The following is a 17,282-nucleotide window of genomic DNA, read 5'->3' on the forward strand; positions in this document are numbered from 1 at the left end:
GCTGTATTAGCGGTAGACGTTGTACGACTACGCCACCCGTTGCATGCAGCGAAGGAGCTGCCGCTGCAGGGCAGACCGCTGAGGCCGGTGGTAGGATTGTGCAGCGTGATAGTGTCACCCCCAACGGGAGGGGTATGGCCTCAGGGCAGCCGACGTGGATGATGGGGGTAGCAGGAACCACTCGGAGACGGTACGGTGTAGTTCAGGGTCTTTACTGGTGACAAAGATAGACCCTCCCAGAGTACTGCTAGCGATTGGGGCCTGGTCAGTCCTTGAGCAGATGGGATCTCCCCTGGCCAGGCGGAGTTGTAGGCCTCCCAAACTAACTGTACTCTTCTGGCTACCTTGCTAGAGGCGGGTATAAGTAGCCCACGTCCCTGAGTGTACCGTGTGGTGCTCACCCGTATGGCTGGTGACTCGGGGCCTTCTAGTAGCTTCCGCTCCACGACGGCGGTGCTGGTCCCACGCGTGTGACCGTGCCTTCGGGTTTCTTGGCCAGAGGACCTGAAATCCCCTGCCAGTCGGTTTCTGCTGCTGGATAGGAGTTAGTCCCCACAGCCTCGGACTCCGGGTCCGGTGATAGCTTCTCAGTCAGGGCGAGCTCTGCAGCTGCCAGCCCCTGACTCCTTGTAGCACTGCGCCCACAGAGCTCCTGATGTTCTTTTCCTATATCTGCTTCTCTTCTCTGTCTCTACTTCTTCTCTACTCACTAACCCTGCCTCAGCCCTAGGTTTATATAGGGGAAGTTCTTCCCCTCCCAGGACTGGGCAGGAGGTGTGGCATGCACAGGATCCCTGACCAAGAGACCTCCCACCTGCTTTCAGACATAACATTGCTGTTACTGTGGAAACCAGACCCCTGGGGTGCCACATTTACCTATTTCTCTAATATCCCATAATATTATATTAAAACTGACCCTATAATGCTTCCAACATCTTCATTAGATTGTTGTCCCCACTTTAACACAAACATTCCAAGTGCATTCTTCGTACATTGTTATGTGATATGATGGTACAATGCCAATGACCCACTTAAAGGGAATCTGTCAGTAGGATCAACCCTCCGAAGCCGTTTTACCTTCTATATGGGCATGTAAGTAATAGGAAGCTGAATAAAATGATACCTTGATATCTGTGATCCGATGTCATATTCCAGAGAAATACACGTTTTTCTTCTATGTAAATGAATTGTTCAGGACTATGGGCCGGACACTGATCTGCATGAGAATCTGCCTCCAGGGATTATTGTAAATGAAAGGGGGAGTTACTAGTGTGATGTGTAATGGCCGCTCTCCTAATCTCACTGCAGAGCTGTGTGTGATTATAACTGACACATCTGCAGGTTTCTTTTCAGTGCTTCAGCTTCCATCTCACAGGCAGACAGTGTTACAATAGTGTTATGTCAAGGAAACCCCTTTTAGGGAGAGCTTTTTAGGGGAGACGTAAGGGGTCACACACACATGCTGCCGATGTTGATCAAATCCAGGCAGTCAATCGATGGCTTCTGCTGATGTCACGTCGACATAGTGGCTTCTCTTATGGTCTGCTCTATTGACGGGGCGTTACTGCCGATGTCGTGCTGATTGATCGCCAGCTCCCCACTGCTTAACTGCGGGGAGTCAGCTGTCAATCAGCATGACGTTGGCAGTCACGCCCCATTAACTGATCAGCCCGCAAGAGGAAGAGATGCTCTGCTGACGTAAGTTCAATTGAAGCAGAATAGTCGTCAGGAGAAGTCCGTGATCGCTCTAAGCTGGGGCTGGACAGAATAGGCAGGTAGTTAGCAACTACCTGCCTGTCAGTTCTTAGACCCATGAAAAAAGTTAAATTGTCCTGGATAACCAATTTAAATAATTATTGAAAATTTTCAAGAAGGGGATATCTGAAAAGTAATTGTAAAAAAGAGTACTATTCCAATTTGCTATTTATTACAATTTGACACTGTTTTGATCTTGATAATAAACTATTTTATGTTTGCAGCTCTTTGCCTATGGGGCCGATGCTGTAATCTAGTATTGATAGTCAAACATATGCAGTGCCTACAAGCTCTTTTCTATTCACCTTGTAAGCACTGCACTGAAGCTGACCAATAGTGCCCTGTTAGCTCCGGATCCTAGCCAGCTTTAGTGCCACTGTGTTTCCGATGCTTTAGATGCAAAGCAACCTCATATACAAGAATTGTGAGCGTGCAATTCGGGCTATCGGTGTAATGATACACTGGTCGGAACGGTCAATAGATCAGGAGTACCTTATCCATAGCAATCAGCAAGTAGGCTGAATGGGGAGTACTGCACTCTTGAATGAGCAGACAAGACAACCCCTTTAACTAAGGATGAATTGGAGAGTTTATAACTCTTATCTTCTTTCTTCTGAGCTCCTCTCAGTTGATTTATAAATGCAAAGTTAAGCTCCACTTTCATGTGGTCATAAATTAGCTTAGAGCAGCTCAGAAGGAGAAGGATACAAGTTACAAACTCTCTCTGCTGTCAGGACAAGCTTACTCAGAGATTCTCAGTTAACTCATTCTGTACCAATAGGCAACACAGAGGCTATAGAAGGCAAAGAGTGCAAAAATTTTAACGAAAACAAATTGATAAAAGGATTTTTAGGTCCCCAAAAATATGCAGATAAATAAAATAAAGGTGTCCTTATATTTTATTAGTAATTCAGACTACTATGTAGATTTAAAAAAATAGAGCAAAGATACTGTCTGCTGCCTAATGATAATTAGGTCATTACCAGATGCAAGCAGAAGTAAGAACCGCCCTGAAGGTTTCTCACTCCTAGTAGGGAAATCCTGTTATAATTCACTAACAATAATCCGATTCACTATATATTGATAGAAAAACATTACATTTTATGAATCTATAATCATTTTCAAGAATTTGCTAACCTATTAGAAGTCTATGTATTCCCATGAAATGAAAACAAAAATGGAATATTACAAAAATTAACAGCATTGTTTAACATCTGTCTGAAAGTCGGCAAGCACCCTAACCGGAGGCTGAGTCATTGCTGTTAAAAAGAGCAGATCAGGGAGGGAAGAATCATCCACAGCGTCAGGTAGACTCTGCCGGCACAACAATAGGACCCGCACAATTTTCGACTGTGACTCATCGAAGCAATATTGTCTTTACAATAAAGGTGGTAATAATAAAGTCAGAGACGGCAGGTACCGAGTTGCTGATCCGTTATCCTACATCAGTATAATTAAATGCTATAGTACATCTTGATTCATTGTAGGCGTTTCTGTTTTTGGCATAGACGGACAAATCTATAATGAGTTGATGCAACATGTTTATCTTTAATGCACCTGTTCTGATGTTAATCACATTGATAACTAAAGAGTAAATGTAAGAATTATAATAGTCTATGAATACAAATCATCCGTGCTGTATTCTAGGCTGAACTATATCAAACCGGGCTTATTTAATTAAGGAATGTGCTGCTTCCATACTAGGAGATGCCAGTAATTCATCTGATGAACATTAATATTAGGTTGGTGACTGTAGGTCACAGAAAATATGTTCTAATGGAGAAATAAAATGACATAATACTGATATAATAAGACTTGGTGTGCAAATTCTGTTTTAGTCTGTTTAATGTGTTACACAATATCAAAAGAGAAATTCAGCTTCCTAAAAAGATATCTATTGCTCAATGTAGCCATGATAAGTGGAGGGTCAGACATTTCTAACATATGCAGAGGACATGCCATAATTGACTAAAAGAGATGTGCATCCCACCTCTGGCATCTGAACCTATCTTAAGAATGGGGGCCTATCTCACACTAGAGTATATTGAAAGGTGGGAGCGCATGCACAGTGGAAGTTCTACCTTTCCATTCGTGGCCATGCAAGATAGTTTAAGTTTAAGAATTGGGAGCTATCATAAATGTCTGAGATGGTGATACCCCTGAGGACCTTCCACTTATTCTGCAATGTTAAATTGGCCACGTCATGGAATAGTGGCTGCAGCTGAATAAAATTTATTTTTATTTTTTAATTTCTCATCTCTGTTGCAGAGATATTAACGAAAATTTAAATCTAAACTTTATTAGTTAAGACCAAGTGGTGTTAGCAGAGATTCATCCAAGGGATTTGTACTTTTCCTCTGTATGATGTTGACTAATCACAAGCAGGAGGCGTCATGCAGGGAAAAAAGAACACGCCCCCAGGAAATTTCAATGCCAGACTTTTCTGTGTGTAATGACACATAGCCCTGATCTCCTCACTGATCTTACTACCAGTGATTACTGTGATTACAAGCAGGGGAGGGTAATATAACAGAGCTCATTACAAATACCTCTTTCAGCTTTAATTTCATGGCAGTCAGTGTGGGGAGAGGCCTGGAGCAGAGCTGACAGAGCTGTGAGAGGAGAGCTGCAAGCGGTGCTTGTATTCACACACAGCTCTGCTCTACTCCCCTCCACCCAAACTGCCTGCAAATTATGAAAGCTGCAAGAGGTATTTGTAATGACACAGAGCTCTGCTGTATTCCCCTCCCCTGCTTGTCTCACCCATGCTAAAGCTGGTGAAAGGTCCTCTTTCACTGCAATAAGCATCCAGTACTTTTTTTTTTATCAGATTCTATAAGAATAATGGCATGTTCCATTGGATACCATGTGTATGACTGACCATACAATAATATCATTAGGAATATATTCTGAAGGCTAAATTCACATGTCCATCTTTCACAGCAATCCTCAGGCTGACCGCGAGTCTCTTGACCCCAACGAACAGCTTCATCTATGCCTATCAGTAGACCCACAAATGGTTCAGAGATTGTGGTCTGTTTATGGGCAGGAAAACATGGACATGTGAATGCAGCCTAATGTTAAGGCCAATTCCATAAACAGTGCAAAACCGGATTCATTGATAGATCTTTTATTGTCAATGGACTGATGGCAAATTATCAGTTCTTCAATGATTTTCACAGGATCAGATGCCCAAGTAAAATTAAACTTTACGAACACTTCTAGTAAGGTACAAACGCCATTTGGTACATGATGCCTTCTTAGAGCGCATGGGCTGAGCCTGTATGGAAAAGTAGGTATATCAGCTCTGTTGTTGGATGAAAGAAATTATTTTGCAAGTACTACCAGAAGAGGTAGCATATAAGTCAATGCAGAGTCTATAGGGTAGCTAACTCTCCCAGGGTTACTAGTGAGATAGTTTTTTGCATCCCTTCAAGACTCCATAGGAAGATAGTCTCTTTAAGGAGAACCAGTTCTTCCCTCATGATGCTTGTAAGGAGATGCACAGAATCCCTATGGCTCTGCAATAAGGAGTTAGTAGCACCTGCCTCTAAACGGCACCGCATAGCTGATGTATCTGAAATACACCACCTGATTATACATGGTCAGGTATTGGCAGATTAAAAAGAGTCATACATATGTGTTAAATGGCTCCGTATACTTCTATGGATGCCGAATTGTGGCTCCATATGGTATTGGGAATGAGATGCTTTATTTGCACAGAGTACATAATGAGAGATTTCTTATTGCTATTTACACAATTCTATAAAATTGGTGATTATAGGAATAGTCCTACATTCCGTAGAAAGCCGCACTCCTACGTCTCCACCGAGCAGCTATTAAGCCCCCTATGAAGCTTGTTTACTCTCATTTGTTTTAGCTACTCAGAATGAAGCAGCTGACAGGATGGATCATAGATGAAATAGCACACCTGCTGCAAGGAACACAAGAGACTCGCAGGAAATAGTCCACCCGCCTCTTGATTGTGATGAGTGCATGCACGCGGGACAGATAGATACTGAAACCCACTTCTGTCAAGTAGCCCACCCAAAAGTCATACACACATTCAGGGTCAAGGTCACAAAAGAATCTTATCATCCTGTGTATGATGGTGTTTCAATACTAAAAATCCCTCACTTGGAAAGTACACTGATTAAACAAGCAACAGAACCAGTGCCCGACACCACAGCTGTCACTAAGATCACTCAAGAAGAGCGGAAATATTGTGATCATCACAGTATAATATTCTCATACTATATACGCTTTGGTAGACGCTTGTGCCTGTATTTTTCTACTTCTGTAGGTAGGAAAAATGTAGCAACATTTAAGGAAAGACAAAACCCTCATATCATGACATTTCAGAATACTAGTACAAAAAAGTGCACCTGTCTTCATTTTCTATTACTTACATAACAATGACGACAATAAAGTAATACACTAAAACTCACGCTGGCACTCAACATTTTTTTCAGCAAGAATTAGAGTTTGGGTCCGCTGCGAAACTCGACTGAAAAAAGCGCTAACAATAAGCCCAAAAGAATGAACATATCTATTTCTATGTAAGAATAGCATGCTTTCCAATTGTTCAGATTTCTGAGTGTCTTTTAACCACTTCAGGGTTCCAAAAATGCCAAGCAGGTAAAAAAGTGAGCTGATGCAGATGAGTCTTCTGCTCTGAAGAAGCTCTATACTTTCCAATACAAGTCAATGGGGAAGGCTCAAAAGACAACTGGAAGACACCTGGGCATATTTCTGAGCATTTTTTTTCAGCATTTTTGATTAGAGTTAAAAGTCCAGAAACTGTCATTATTAAAAACGCTGCAAAAACACAAATAAAAAGGCAAGTGGTAAAAAATGTTGAACTAGTGCTAAGGAAAAGAGCAAAAGTGTAAAAAATATAAAAAGACATTTCAGGTTTACAGAACTCCTGAGACATGGAGCAATTCTTGAAGTGTCTTCAGCTTGAAAAATTGACGTTTTTGAACACCTGAAAAAAATACTGTGTGCACGTACCTTTACAAAGAAAATTTATAAACTGTATAATAGACTGCAACTAAAATGTAGCAGGTTCTGAAGCTGGGCTGGTTATACTGTTTTCCCTCCACAGAGAACAATAAGGAGGTTTATCAAGATAAATGTACCTAAAATAGTTTTTCATGACTTGTATTATAGTTATTATTTTAATGCATTATTTTTATTTTATTAAATTTTAAACAATTTCTGGAGCTTGTGTGACAAAGGGTTGTGGCTTTGCAAAAAGGGCATGAAAAAGTGCATGGCTTATCATGCAGAGCCATGCGCCAAAAAATGTGACAAAACTATGGGGCACATTTCTGTCACAAAGTAAAAGCCAACTAAAAATAAGGTGTAAACTTAAACAAGGCAGTCTAAAAATGTGCCAGATTTATCAGACAGCTTGAACCTCTTTGATAGATCTGGCTCATTTTAAGACTGCTTGGTCTAAGGTTACAATGTAAGAATTAGATAATATCGATAAATCTTCTGTACTTTATCTGTTACTGCTGCCTAATATGTGCAATGAAGAAGAATTCATCAACATTGACAAAAAGAATATGCCTCCAGAACTTATTTTAAAAAATGGTGACACCCCCTTTTATTAAGAAAAACCTCTGGAGGCACATTCTCGGTGAGATCTATGTCCGGCCCATAGATCTTAAAAGCTAATTTATACATTAAGAAAAATGTGCATTTCTTGGGAATAAGACATCAGATCGCAGATATCAAGGTATCATTATATTCAACTTTTTATGACCTACATGGGCTTAGGACGGTTGATCGAACTGTCTAAATAGGCCATAAGAGATCCTGAAAAATTTGGACCACTATACTAGGGGCAACAAGGTGACAAACAAAAGTAAACAAAATGTCTGAAAATGCAGAATGTCAGACAGCTATTGCCTGTGCCAGGGACTCAAGGCTGGAACTCTGGAGCAGATGGAACGTTTTACCACTTCAATAACACTACTACTAAGATGATTAGATGCTAGTAGAAATTCCGACCTTACCTCTTTACTATTCTCAGCATCCGTAAAAATACTTTGTTCGTCTTCATCATGATATTCCACATCAGATTCCCCCATAGCAATGGGAACACAGCCGGAGAGACGAGGGTTGGCCATATAATCATCACATTCACTAACAACATATTTTTCTCCGCTTTTGGCGATGCCACCGTTGGCATTATTCCCATCCTTGTAGTCATCCATTTTTTTCCCAGTATCGGACATGTTGATATGATTGATGTTGTTTTTGTTCCTATTCTTTCCAGACAAGCTTGTTATAAAGGGGTCTCCACTTTTTTTGGGCTTGGTAAATAAACTGCGGATAAAATCGATGACGCTTTGTTTGGCAAAGGATATACCCCGCGTTATCCTAGCAATAGCTATCTGGAGATTGTTCATTTCACCATCGTCATCTGGGGCGGACAAGTTATCAGCACTGAAAGAACTCAGTAGGAGAGCCAGAAAAAGGTTTAGGACCTGCCAAGATGTAGAAAAAAGATAAATATATTAATCACATAGGACAATAATTATATAGCGTTATATATGCAGTAAGTCGGAAAATTCAACACATGGGGGACAATCATTCACATTGCACAATTCTAAATAATAGACCATCTACAGAATTCATTTTAATGATTCAGTATTTCTTGGCCCTAAGTGATTGACATTCCTGCTCATTTAATGCTTAGGAGTCCACTGGGTGTTCCTACTGAATGACTGACATCTTTATATGTACGTATGCTCAGACAAGGAAGGCGGTCAATCCTTGAGTTAGACCGCCCACTGGACTCCTAAGCCCAGAAAGACCAGATATGTCCAACAAGAAACTACAAGTTATACAAATTCTTTCACACATTACTATATTGGGTGGATTAATCAAAACTGACTAAGTGTATGATTGCCCTACACGTCTTGCTGCAGTAGTAGGAATTTGGCGCTTCCTCTGAGTGGCGTGCGCATCTTTGCACAGCACCTGAAATGTTTCTTCATTTGGGAACTGGAGTAGCATTTTTGGTGTACAAAATGCTGGCATATTTGATGAACATGCGCTGTCCACCCCAGCTCCTCTTCGGCTCAGCCCATTTCAGGGGAGCTGATTCAAACTGGCGTGAAAACACCAACAGTTGCAAATTTTTGCACAACTTCTCAGTGCACAAATATTTTGTGACTTTTCAAAGCTTTTACACCACTTTTGTGGTGTTAAAGCTTTGATGAATTGGCTCCTACGTGTCCAATGTGCTCAGCTTCTCCTGCCTGCACTATAATATAGTCCTGAAAAATTAAACAGCATTTTGTTAGTGACAGGTTCCCTTTAAAAAGGATGCCCATGTTGTCATACACAGTTTTTCCCAGTGATGACCACTGAGGTTAGAGAAGCTGGAACCACAGCTATTAGTTGTTATCCCCAGATAAGACTTTACATGGCTGTCCATAATCTTATCTGGCTCTAGATCAGTGTTTCCCAAACTTCATTCCTCACGGCCCCCAACATGTCATGTTTTCAGGATTTCCTTAGTATTGCACAAGTGATGGAATTATTATTAAGGCGTCAGAAACTGCCACAGGTTCTCTCACCTCTGCAATACTAAGGAAATCCTGAAAACATGATCTGTTGGTGGCCATAAGGACGGACGGGTTTGGGAAACATTGCTCTAGATCTCCAACAATGTCAACATCTCAACAATCTCCTTCCAGAAAACTTGATGGATACAATGATAATTTGACCCATGTGGTGCAAAAAAGTGTAGAATGGATTTCTAAGTAATCAATCGGATCCTTTTTTAAAGGAGACCTGTCATCAGGCAGAAGGGAATTTAATTCCCTGCCCAATACAGAGAGTTTCTGATGCGCATGTGCTGATCTTGAATTGAAGAACTGTGGATGATACAGGAGGTGTCATCCAAGTCATAGGGAAATATGGGTTAGGTTGAAAATGACAGCCACTCCCGAGCTGAGTATATGCCAAGCAGACACATTTAAATACAATGTATATCATTTTACAACATCTTTTTGTAAGGTCCTGTAGATGACGTAGAGAATGGTGGGATGATATCAGATTCCCTTTAATCCTGCACTGGAGTAATACATGCTAGAAGCTGGTCGATTGGTGTGGTTTTTTTACACTTATTCATATACATAAGGCTCATTCTGTATTTGGTAAAAAAAAAATCCAAAATCTTTTTTTTTTCAGTTCTTTCTACATTTATATTACATTGATTTCTCAGTATTCTGTATAAGTTTTCTTTCCAATTCTTTGCTTTGACAAATGCTCCGTTCATACTTCGCAAGGGAACAATGCTCACAAAACATTAAGTATAATTGCAGCTACCATGGATAACCTTTATTGTAAAGTGTAGTAGCGGGAAAAAAAAAAAAAAGACAAATGACATAAAATTGAATGTTACAGAATCCCTTTATAACTCCAATAGCATGTTCATACAAAAAGCCGAGCTATTGTACCTACTGTAGCCACCAGCTCTGACATGTGGCCAGGTAAGTGTTCGGGATCCTATTGAAGATCAGACCGAACAAAGCCATCAAAAATAGATGTGGACAGAAATAGAACCGCGAGAGGAAAAATATATTTAATGTCACATATATTCGTTTTCTGTACGAGGAAACAAGCAACAAGGCTTAGAACATATTTTCGCGGTGCCACTCTGAGCGAGTGGGAGTGAGTATTCAGAATGAACAAATGGTAATAAGAGAAATGTTTCAAAATGGAGGCTGCATGCTGCTTTCTTTGATCCATAATGCACTGTGCCCCGTGAAGTCTTAATCTGCGGTATTGTACAATAAATTGCTAGGGTGCAGCATGGGGCTTCTGACCAAACAGTAAGCAGAACTACATTTTTTGCAGCTTGATACTCATGCATTGAGTGGGAAATTTACATTGTAATTTTTTTTCTAACGGTAAAAAATATATATATATCTTCATTAGGTGAAAAGCAAGAAGCATTCACATACAATTAACATCAGCTCGAGATGTAAGGAGGATTCGGGAAAAGGATTGTTAGAAATGTAGTTTGCAATCTGAAAAGGATTTTTCTTCCTAAACCGTAGACTCTATTATATGTGATAATAAATATCAGCAATGATTATTATTAATGAATATTATATAAATATAATAATGTGTTTTTTTATAATAATGCATATAACATAAGTATAATAGTTTGCATATATTTATCAATAAATTAATCATTTATTAATAATTGCTTATAATTACTATAATACCACAGTCACACTGTTAAAAATGATTTATGGAATCTCATTCACAAGTGTATACATTATTGTGATTTTAGGACATACTGTAATTTAGATGTGGCATTTTATTTTTAAATTGAAGTTATGCACTGAGGGGCTAATTCATCATTTGCTTCAACAAACTTTACATACATCAATAGTACAATTAAATATAAAGAACTTAAAGGAGTTTTCCCACAAACAAAAGTTGATTTTAATCAATAGATCTTTGGAATAATAATAAGTTCCACAATTGGATGTGTTTAAATAAAATGTTCCTGTGCTGAGATAATCTTATAAATGTGCCCCTGCTGTGTACTGTGTAATGGCTGTGTCTGACCGTACAGGGACATGGTCTGATCATACCACATCTCCTGGGCAGGGGAGGGGAGATAAAGAGTATACAGACATTACAGCAGGGGATCACAGCTGATTTTACTTTCAAGTAAAACATTGTTTAAAAACAGGCAGTGAAACGTTTTACCTCACAGAAAGAATCAGCTGTGATCCTTTGCTGTCCTGTCTGTATACTCTTTTGCTTCCTCCCCTGCCCAGGAGCTGTGGTATGATCAGACCATGTTCCTGTACGGTCAGACACAGCCATTACACAGTACACAGCAGGGGCACATTTATAAGATTATTTTAGCATATGAAATTTTTTTAAACAGATACAAATGAGGAAATTGTTATTATTCCAAGATCTGTTAATTAAAATCAACTTTTGTTCGTGGGAAAACCCCTTTAAGTAATATATGTCATTAGAGAAATCTACTTCTTTCTCCACTTATGAGCCACTTCTCCTCCTCCCCCCCTGCCTCCTAAACTCACCATCCGGCTCTGAAAAAAAAAGCTAAAACCCGTCTTTGTCAAAGCAAAATGGTTTATTTGAATTAAAGGGGTTGTCCACTACTTACTATTACCCCCTCCCCCCAATGTATCCTCCTGGGGCCCCTAAGGGTTTTTGTAAATACCTTCCATTGCAGCTACTGTCTGTGAGCGGCGCTATCACTGGCCGCTCACAGGCATCACATGACCCCTGGCTGCAGCCGGCTCTGACATTCGCTGATGTTAATTTGTGCTCCAGATGCAGCTGGGGGTCCTTCTGCGTTTCACAGGTTGATGCTGGGTTGTGGGTGGGGTTACCCCCTGCATCACACCCGGCATGCATCGTGCCCTCTCCCTCTCCCCATTCATTGGGAAATCGCGCAGTGGATGCTGGGTATGACGCTGGGGGTAACCGCCTCATTTGACGTGACATTGGTGGCAGGTCACGTGATGCCTGTGAGCGGCCCACGGTAGCGCCGCTCACAGGCAGAAACTGCAACACGAGGTAATTACAAAAACCCTTAGGGGCCCAGGGGAATACATTGGGGGGGTAATAAAAAGTAGTGACCAACTTCTTTAATATTATACAAATATAGTAAATATAGCAACTACATGTCTGCTAGTTTTTAGGCCCGTAGTAAAAAAAATTAAATAGCCCTGAATAAACACCCCTTTAAAGGAAAATTGTGGCATTTCTTCCAAGGGAGATTATCTCCAATAGGTACAGTATGGAAGCCCCATGTAGGAGTACTTGGACTCAATGTGAAGATGTGTTATGCTCTTGATTGATGATGAGTAGAGATGAGCGAACCCAAACTTAAAAGTTCGGTGTTCATGCTGGACAGTTAGTGTTCAGTGCTAAACGCCGAACACGGACTTCTCCCGGAAGTCTGTTTTAATGTTCGGCTTTTAGGGGGAAGTCTGGGTAGAGAGAGAGAAAATTATTTTTCCAGCTCAAAAGTACGGGTCTCCATTGTTTTCAATGGGGTTCGGGTTCTGGTTCAAGTTCAGGTACAGTTCTGGTACCCGTACCGAACTTTCAAATAAAGTTTCGGTTGGGTACCAGAACCCAAACTTCCACAGGTCAGCTCATCCCAAATGATGAACTATATTACCAGACACTGTCCATTTACAAATAAGGAAACAATTGTTCAAAAAACTCACACCCACTTTTCTGATCTTGAACAATCCGTCAAATTAAAAAAAATTACACTTCGTTTACTTCTATTTATAATTTTTCCAAAATATTCATTTAAGTGCATCTCATTTGCATGGTGCATCATCTTGAAGGTGGTGATTGAAAAAAGTCACCAAACCCCTGACTGAAGTACATTGGTGTGACTGTATAAATAGCATCTAATTATGGTACAGAATCGCATAAAATTGGATTGATAGAGGTTAAAAACTTTCACTCCGCCATTCTCCATTTTGAACATAATTGCTTTTGAATAAAATGTAGGACAAAATTGCTTCCTCTTAACACTTTTTGTCACAGCGATACAATTAATGCAATCTTCCAAATGTCACTGATTCAAGGATGCGCATTTTTCTATTCAGACAGTGACTCATTTATTGTTATGGTGGATTCAGACACCAGTATTAAAGAAGTTACCAGACTTCAAACAGAAGCGGTAATAACTGTACTTAGCTATTAGATTCCATCAGGGGTCTCCCACTTTGCCCCTTCTAAAAAAAAAAACCGAAACCAAGCTTTTAACAAAACTGGTATCACTTCTCAGTAAAAAAAATAAAAATCTTATTTTTTTTGTCTTTTTGTAATCTGCCAGATTCCAGAGATATCAGCTTTTATATTTAGTAATGACTTTTATGGTCATCTAATTTTTTTCAACTTGTTTTTCAAAATGAGTTATATTTTTCATTTACACCTTTTTGGGGTGTATATAACTTATATTATAACTTTTATTAACTCTTTCTAGGCAAAAGAATGAAAGGGGTTATGGACACAAAAAGAGCAATTCCAGCATAGTATGTTGCATTATAAAGATTCTCTGTGTCGCGTATATAAAACGCTATATTTTTTTCTGCAAGTCATTACAATTACGGCAATACTAAACTTTTTTTTAGTGTGTTTTACTAATTTTACACACAAAAAACAGGTTTTGTAAAATAAATCTTTTATGGCCCCATTGCCATGGGATGTCAGCTATTTAGCTGGACTTCTTCATGGCATGTCTGATTAGCAATGTTGCCATATTGGGCAAGGCATATATCAATTCATTGCCATCTAGATACAGTTAGGTCCATATATACACTGCTCAAAAAAATAAAGGGAACACTTAAACAGCAGAATATAACTCTAAGTAAATTAAACTTCTGTTAAATCAAACTGTCCACTTAGGAAGCAACACTGACAATCAATTTCACATGCTGTTGTGCAAATGGAATAGACAATAGATGGAGATTATTGGCAATTATCAAGACACCCTCAATAAAGGAGTGGTTCTGAAGGTGGGGACCACAGACCACATCTCCGTACCAATGCTTTCTGGCTGATGTTTTGGTCACTTTTGAATGTTGGTTGTGCTTTCACACTCATGGCAGCATGAGACGGACTCTACAACCCACAGAAGTTGCTCAGGTAGTGCAGCTCATTCAGGATGGCACATCAATGCGAGCTGTGGCAAGAAGGTTTGCTGTGTCTGTCAGCGTAGGGTCCAGAGGCTGGAGGTGCTACCAGGAGACAGACCAGTACACCAGGAGACGTGGAGGGTGCCGTATGAGGGCATCAACCCAGCAGCAGGACCGCTACCTCCCCCTTTGCGCAAGGAGGAACAGGAGGAACACTGCCAGAGCCCTGCAAAATGACCTCCAGCAGGCCACAAATGTCCAAGTACCTGCAAAAACGGTTAGAAACCGACTCCATGAGGGTGGTATGAGGGCCCAATGTCCACAGATGGGGGTTGTGCTCACAGCCCAACACCGTGCAGGACGCTTGGCATTTGCCACAGAACACCAGGATTGGCAAAGTCGTCACTGGCGGCCTGTGCTCTTCACAGATGAAAGCAGGTTCGCACTGAGCACATGTGACAGACGTGACAGAGTCTGGAGACGCCGTGGAGAGCGATCTGCTGCCTGTAACATCCTTCAGCATGACCGGTTTGGCAGTGGGTCAGTAATGGTGTGGGGTGGCATTTCTTTGGAGGGCCGCACAGCCCTCCATGTGCTCGTCAGAGGTAGCCTGACTGCCATTAGGTACCGAGATGAGATCCTCAGACTCCTTGTGAGACCATATGCTGGTGCGGTTGGCCCTGGGTTCCTCCTAATGCAGGACAATGCCAGACCTCATGTGGCTGGAGTGTGTCAACAGTTCCTGCAAGATGAAGGCATTGAAGCTATGGACTGGCCCGCCCGTTCCCCAGACCTGAATCCGATTGAGCACATCTGGGACATCATGTCTCGTTCCATCCACCAACGTTGCACCACAGACTGTCCAAGAGTTGGCAGATGCTTTAGTCCAGGTCAGGGAGGAGATCCCACAGGAGACCATCCGCAACCTCATCAGAAGCATGCCCAGGCATTGTAGGGAGGTCATACAGGCACGTGGAGGCCACACGCAATACTGAGCCTCATTTTGACTTGTTTTACGGACATTACATCAACGTTGGATCAGCCTGTAGCGTGTTTTTCCACTTTAATTTTGGGGGTAACTCCAAATCCACGACTCCATTGGTTAATAAATTTGATTTCCATTGATGATTTTTATGTGATTTTGTTGTCAGCACTTTCAACTTTGTACATAAAGTATTCAATGAGAATATTTCATTCATTCAGATCTAGGATGTGTTATTTGAGTGTTCCCTTTATTTTTTTGAGCAGTGTATTTGGACAGAGACAACATTTTTCTAATGTTGGTTCTAGACATTACCACAATGAATTTTAAACAAAACAATTCAGATGCAGTTGAAGTTCAGACTTTCAGCTTTCATTTGAGGGTATCCACATTAAAATTGGATGAAGGGTTTAGGAGTTTCAGCTCCTTAACATGTGCCACCCTGTTTTTAAAGGGACCAAAAGTAATTGGACAGATTAAATTATTGTACATAAAATGTTCATTTCTAGTACTTGGTTGAAAACCCTTTGTTGGCAATGACTGCCTGAAGTCTTGAACTCATGGACATCAGCAGACGCTGTGTTTCCTCCTTTTTGATGCTCTGCCAGGCCTTCGCTTTGGTGGTTTTCAGTTGCTGTTTGTTTGTGGGCCTTTCTGTCTGAAGTTTAGTCTTTAACAAGTGAAATGCATGCTCAATTGGGTTGAGATCAGGTGACTGACTTGGCCATTCAAGAATATTCCACTTCTTTGCTTTAATAAACTCCTGGGTTGCTTTGGTTTTATGTTTTGGGTCATTGTCCATCTGTAGTATGAAACGATGACCAATCAGTTTGGCTGCATTTGGCTGGATCTGAGCACACAGTATGGCTCTGAAGACATCAGAATTCATTCGGCTGATTCTGTCCTGTGTCACATCATCAGTAAACACTAGTGACCCAGTGCCACTGGCAGCCATGCATGCCCAAGCCATCACACTGCTTCCGCCGTGTTTTACAGATGATGTGGTATGCTTTGGATCATGAGCTGTACCACGCCTTCGCCATACTTTTCTCTTTCCGTCATTCTGGTAGAGGTTGATCTTGGTTTCATCTGCCCAAAGAATGTTCTTCCAGAACTGTGCTGGCTTTTTTAGATGTTTTTTAGCAAAGTCCAGTCTAGCCTTTTTATTTTTGATGCTTATGAGTGGCTTGCACTGTGCAGTGAACCCTCTGTATTTACTTTCATGCAGTCTTCTCTTTATGGTAGATTTGGATATTGATACGCCTACCTCCTGGAGAGTGTTGTTCACTTGGTTGGCTGTTGTGAAGGGGTTTCTCTTCACCATGGAGATTATTCTGCGATCATCCACCACTGTTGTCTTCCGTGGGCGCCCAGGTCTTTTTGCATTGATGAGTTCACCAGTGCTTTCTTTCTTTCTCAAGATGTACCAAACTGTAGATTTTGCCACTCCTAATATTGTAGCAATTTCTCGGATGGGTTTTTTCTGTTTTTGCAGCTTAAGGATGGCTTGTTTCACCTGCATGGAGAGCTCCTTTGACCGCATGTTTACTTCACACCAAAACCTTCCAAATGCAAGCCCCACACCTCAAATCAACTCCAGGCCTTTTATCTGCTTAATTGAGAATGACATAACGAAGGGATTGCCCACAGCTGTCCATGAAATAGCCTGGAGTCAATTGTCCAATTACTTTTGGTCCCTTTAAAAACAGGGTGACACATGTTAAGGAGCTGAAACTCCTAAACCCTTCATCCAATTTTAATGTGGATACCCTCAAATGAAAGCTGAAAGTCTGAACTTCAACTGCATCTGAATTGTTTTGTTTAAAATTCATTGTGGCAATGTCTAGAACCAAAATTAGAAAAAT

General features: G+C 40.8%; 1 protein-coding gene across 12 annotated transcripts in view; it reads right to left on the reverse strand.

Annotated features, from left to right (window-relative positions):
- LOC141265097 (sodium channel protein type 5 subunit alpha-like) overlaps positions 1 to 17,282 on the reverse strand; it is a 558,194-nt gene that overhangs the window by 152,344 nt on the left and 388,568 nt on the right. For all 12 annotated transcript variants that reach the window (XM_073677736.1, XM_073677738.1, XM_073677744.1 and 9 more), the window contains exon 17: positions 7,782 to 8,255. In XM_073677736.1, coding sequence (XP_073533837.1) covers positions 7,782 to 8,255 — 474 coding nt within the window. The remainder of the gene's footprint in view (positions 1 to 7,781; positions 8,256 to 17,282) is intronic.

Source organism: Phyllobates terribilis, unplaced genomic scaffold (genome assembly GCF_046119375.1).
Source record: "Phyllobates terribilis strain yellow unplaced genomic scaffold, ASM4611937v1 Scaffold_4__5_contigs__length_816908805, whole genome shotgun sequence".
NCBI classification, from domain to species: domain Eukaryota; kingdom Metazoa; phylum Chordata; class Amphibia; order Anura; family Dendrobatidae; genus Phyllobates; species Phyllobates terribilis.